The 4265-nt window shown below is 56.3% G+C and overlaps 1 protein-coding gene across 2 annotated transcripts; it reads right to left on the reverse strand.

The window, feature by feature from the left end:
• Positions 1-349: 349 nt before the first annotated feature.
• On the reverse strand, positions 350-2045 carry PRLH (prolactin releasing hormone). Of its 2 annotated transcripts, none has more exons than XM_057421940.1 (3): positions 1848-2045; positions 786-981; positions 350-538 (listed from the first exon to the last, which is right to left on the reverse strand). In XM_057421940.1, the coding sequence occupies exons 2-3, from the start codon at positions 883-885 to the stop codon at positions 366-368; spliced, it is 273 nt and encodes a 90-aa protein (XP_057277923.1). In that variant the 5' UTR covers positions 886-981; positions 1848-2045; the 3' UTR covers positions 350-365. The 2 variants fall into 2 exon arrangements, with proteins under 2 accessions (XP_057277923.1, XP_057277914.1); XM_057421931.1 differs by having other exon boundaries at positions 774-981.
• Between the last annotated feature and the right edge of the window lie 2220 nt (positions 2046-4265).

A 4265-nucleotide genomic window follows, 5' to 3' on the forward strand; every position in this document is an offset into this window, starting at 1 on the left:
GGACATGGCCCAATGTTCTCCCAGGGAGTTTCTGACCCAGGTCATGGAAACGGAGTGACTGTTTCTGACCCCATCACCATGGAAATGAAGGTGTAGGGGGCATCCATGGGTGCTGGTGTGCTGCGGGGACCTCAGGGGATGCACTTAGGAAAGGAAGCCCTCTGGGGCTTATATTTAGGGTGGCTTTTGGGAGTATGCCATATAATATGGAGAGCATCTCTGCTGCACTGCACCCCCTGCCAAGGGAGGCTGCAAAGCCATGGCAAGATCAGCAGTTTTTGGTTTCACTGCCTTGTGCTGCATTTCAGACAGAGAGGAGGGGACACGGGGATGAGAGGAAAAGGGCTTTTATTGCGGGCTCCAGCTCAGGGGCTCTGCTCCCCCCGGGGGGGCTGGAGGTGCAGGTGTGGGACGGCACAAGCTTGTCGATGGCCAGCCCCCCCAGGATGGGTGCCCTCATCCAGTGCCTGCCGCCGCCCAAACCGCCCCACGGGCCTGATCCCACGCCCTGTGTACCAGGAGGGGTCGATGTCCGGGTCTGCAAGGCAAAAGCCAAGGAACAATCAGAGGGGAATGATAGAGGACATGGAGGGAGGACAGGGCATTGCACCCATGTGTGATGGGGCGACAAATGCCAGGGGAGAGGGAAAGGGGTTGAGGGGGATGAAAGAAAACCATTGCTTCTGCACAGGGACACCCGCTCTCCCCAGTGCAGGGAAGACTGGGGGTGCAGAGGGTTCTGGGGGCAGGGGTTGGGTAGGGGGGTCCCTTACTCCTGTTCTCACTGCGGATTTCCATGGAGCGCTCGTGGCGGTGGCTGCAGGTGCCGGGCAGGGTCAGGCAGGCGAGCAGCAGGCACAGCAGGCAGGCGGCCCCCAGCTTCATCCCCAGCACTCTCCGGCCAGCTATGGCTTGGCGCTGCAGCCTCCCAGTGCCTGGTGCTTCCCGATGATGCCACAAAGATGACAACCTCCGGCACGGCTGTGGGAGTGAAGGGATTTGGCTTGGTCAGGGCAGCTTGGTCAAAAGCAGGGGGTTTCAGTGGGATGACAGCTCTGGGGATAACTGCTCCCTGCGAATGTGGGTTGTACAAACCCCAGGATCGTTAAACAGAGTTTTGTCCTAGCTGAGCACCTTGTGCCAGGCCTGGCATCGCTCTTTCCCTCTGGGGCTTCTGGGGAGCCCGTGGGATCCTGCAGCCCAGCAGATGGGGACGGGGCCACCATGAAAATGTAGGTCTGGCAGCACCAAGCAAAGGCTGTATACATGGCTTTTGCTGCTGCATGAACCGTGGCCACCCCTACACCCTTGGCACCAACCCTGCACCCTTGGTACGCACCCCTGGACCTGGCTGCTGGACTGTTAACCTGGGAGCACCCTGTAACATGGCACCAAGGCCATGAGTGTAGAGCAGGTTGAGTGATGGGCTTGATTTCTGCAGCCACCTATGGCAAGGGAGCGGGGCAAGGGGCAGAAGCAGGAGAGCTGTGTTAAGCAGGACAGGGTGGGGACATGCAGCAGCTTTATTTTCAGGGACCCTGTGGCAGGCGGTTGGAACTGGATGATCTTTAGGTCCTTTCCAACCCAAACCATTCTGTGAGTCTATGGCCTGCAAAGGAGGAGTTTGCAGCATGCTGGGCAGGAGCCCGTCTGGGCTCCCGAGAGCTCAGGTTTGCTGCAGCCACCAACTTTTTACAGCCCCCTTTTGGGAGCCACTAAGCCAGTTGGACAGACACGGGGACGCACACACGCTCAGAGGCAAAGCAGCGCTCGGGAAAGCAGTCAGCACCGAAAGCATCACGAGAGGGAGAGGAAAGCACCGCTCCGCACGCTGAGGCTGCACTTACCGCGGCGAGGCGCTGGCTGCCGTCCCGCTGAGCCCCGCGGTCGCTGTCTGAGCCGGAGTCCTCGCCGGCCGCCGTTTTTATGGCCAGTTTTGTGCTGATGTCAGAGGCGAGCCCTGGCGGGACCGAGCAGGGGCATCTCCCCTCCCCGCCGCCCCTCTCATCGAATCAGCACCGGGAGCTTCGTGACTCAGAAGGGACCAGCATCTCACCTTCCGCCGCCCGAGCCGGAGCGCTGGAGACGTGTTCATCCCTGTACTTGACCCGCTGCTACTCCAGACAAGGGGGAGGTTTCTGCTCCTCACTCGGTGCCTGCTGCGGGGCGTCGGTGAGTGATGCTGCCCTGAACTCGCTCCACCACACGAGTCACGCTGGGTGCCACCCCCCTTTCTCCTTCAGTGTCGTCCCCCGCCCCCCCCAGGAGGCTGCTTTAGGGAAACTAGAAAATTAAATACAGAGAAGAAGGGAAGGCAACTTGTTGGTGCACACGGGCTGTGGAGACTTCAGACCTCCTCTTGTAAATGGGTTAAACCACCGCATGAAGGAGGTTCTGATGGTGTTTGTTCTTCTGGATACGATGCTGGAGAAGCCACCTTGGGTCCCCAGCACAGGGGGCTGCTCAGTGCCCAAACACAGGTCCACCCTCAGGCAAAACTGGAATAACTGGGACTACAAGTACCCTGAGACAGGGATGCATCTGGGTTAGCAGGATGGTGAAGACACCATCACTGGCGAGGTGGGAGCAGGGGGAAGGTCTCGGCTGCCACCCCCCTGCAGGGTGGACATTGCCCTAAGATAGATCTCCATTTCATGCTGCCATCAGCTCTGAGCACAGCCAGTGCTGGGACAGTCACAGGAGCAAAGCTGGACACAGGGTGACCACTGCAGGGGGACATTAAAGGCAGGGAAAAGGATGAAGAGGAGAACCCATGCCCATCGCACCTGCAGCTCTGTGACCAGCATCTGTCAAGTCATATTGCGATCCTGTTCACCACCCTCTCCCCCTGTTCTGCTTCAGTTCCACCAATTCAGCTTCTTTCTGCTTCCACCTGCCTAGTTTAAAAAGAGGAGTGCACCAGCTAGTTACAGGGGAGGATGGGAAAAGAAAGGAACCTTTGCTTGAGTGAGCTGAAAGAACAGACTGAAAAAGGGGTTCCAGGTTCTGGGCACAAAACTGGCTTTATTGCATGATTTTGCATACATACATATAATCTACACAGGCAGATGGGGCAGGAAACCAGCAAATAACAACATGGGTGACTAAAGCCTGAAAGATGCCTTAGCTTGCCCTGCTGATGCTCACTGCAAGGTCTTCTCAGGGTTAAGCATCTGAGAGTTGTGTGGAAAGACAAGTTATGGATGAAAACAGATACACCACGAGATGCGGATGAGGCAAAGGCTGAACCCTGACAGCAGAAGGGTGGGTGCAAACCCATAGCATTGCAGAGATCTTCATGGAGCTCTCTTCTAGGATGCTAGTCAAGAAGCTGCATCCTGGCATTGAGGCTGGCTGGGCAGCAAAAGGGGCACCCAGTAATGCCACAGAGCCTGGGAGAGTTTCTACAATGGCAGTGGTTTGCACTGACCCATTTGAATGATTTCACTTAAAAATAAGCAACTGGTTTTGTTTCCAGCTGGGAATCCCAGTCTATGGACTAACAAGACTGCTCTCGGATGACCACAGGACTATTTCTAGGCAGTTAGGAGTCCCTGCTACTGTGAAAGCTAAACAGAAGTGTTATTTGCATGAAAATTCACACTACTGCTCATAATTCAAGTGGGTTTAGTTCATATGCACAGGAACAGCCTAAAACAGTCCAGCCTGCTTAGCCATTGATGGGGAACTGCCAGCACTGCTCTGACATACCTGCTCTGGCTGCAAGTGATCCTTCCAGCATCACCTGCTTCAGAGGGGAGGGAGGGAGGTGGGGGCTATAAACAGGGAGCAGCAGGTACTGAGCAAAGCCTTTTAACAAGAACCTCCTTCAAGTGACCTGCAAAAGAAAGCAGCCCCCCTCCCCATCCCACTGGCACAGGTATGGGGCCAGGCACCGATCCACCGGGATGTGCAGAATTAAATGCTGAGGAGAACAAGCAATTGTGGTGTCTAAGGGAGGGCACTACCAAACCCACTGTCACCTGCTAGGAGCCCAGGGCCACTGCACCACCCAAAGGCCATCACAGCCCCTCCAAAGGATTGGATGGTCCTGTCAGGTTCTAACAATTCCATCATCAGGACAGGGGACATCCAAAGCGCCTCTTGGTATGGGCCAATCCCTCTGCAGGGTGGGGAAAGCCTGCAGGGGAGCACCTACACAGTCCTTCTGGAGTCCTAAACCTGCCAATACAGCCTTACCTGGAGAGAGGATATCTTTGAGCACTGTAAAAACAACTGAACCCCAACCAGGGGAAGGCCTCCAG

The sequence above is a fragment of the Pezoporus wallicus genome, unplaced genomic scaffold (genome assembly GCF_028554395.1).
Source record: "Pezoporus wallicus isolate ANWC-B61680 ecotype Strahan unplaced genomic scaffold, APGP_CSIRO_Pwel_v1 contig_3488, whole genome shotgun sequence".
Lineage (NCBI taxonomy): Eukaryota > Metazoa > Chordata > Aves > Psittaciformes > Psittacidae > Pezoporus > Pezoporus wallicus.

What these genes read in the sequence shown, in the direction of transcription:
- PRLH (XM_057421931.1), bottom strand. Translation starts at nt 885, where the DNA reads ATGAAGCTGGGGGCCGCCTGCCTGCTGTGCCTGCTGCTCGCCTGCCTG. An exon ending in AATCCGCAGTGAGAACAGGA is followed by an intron (nt 539 to 773) that starts GTAAGGGACCCC and finishes TTTGCCTTGCAG; the next exon opens with ACCCGGACATCGACCCCTCC.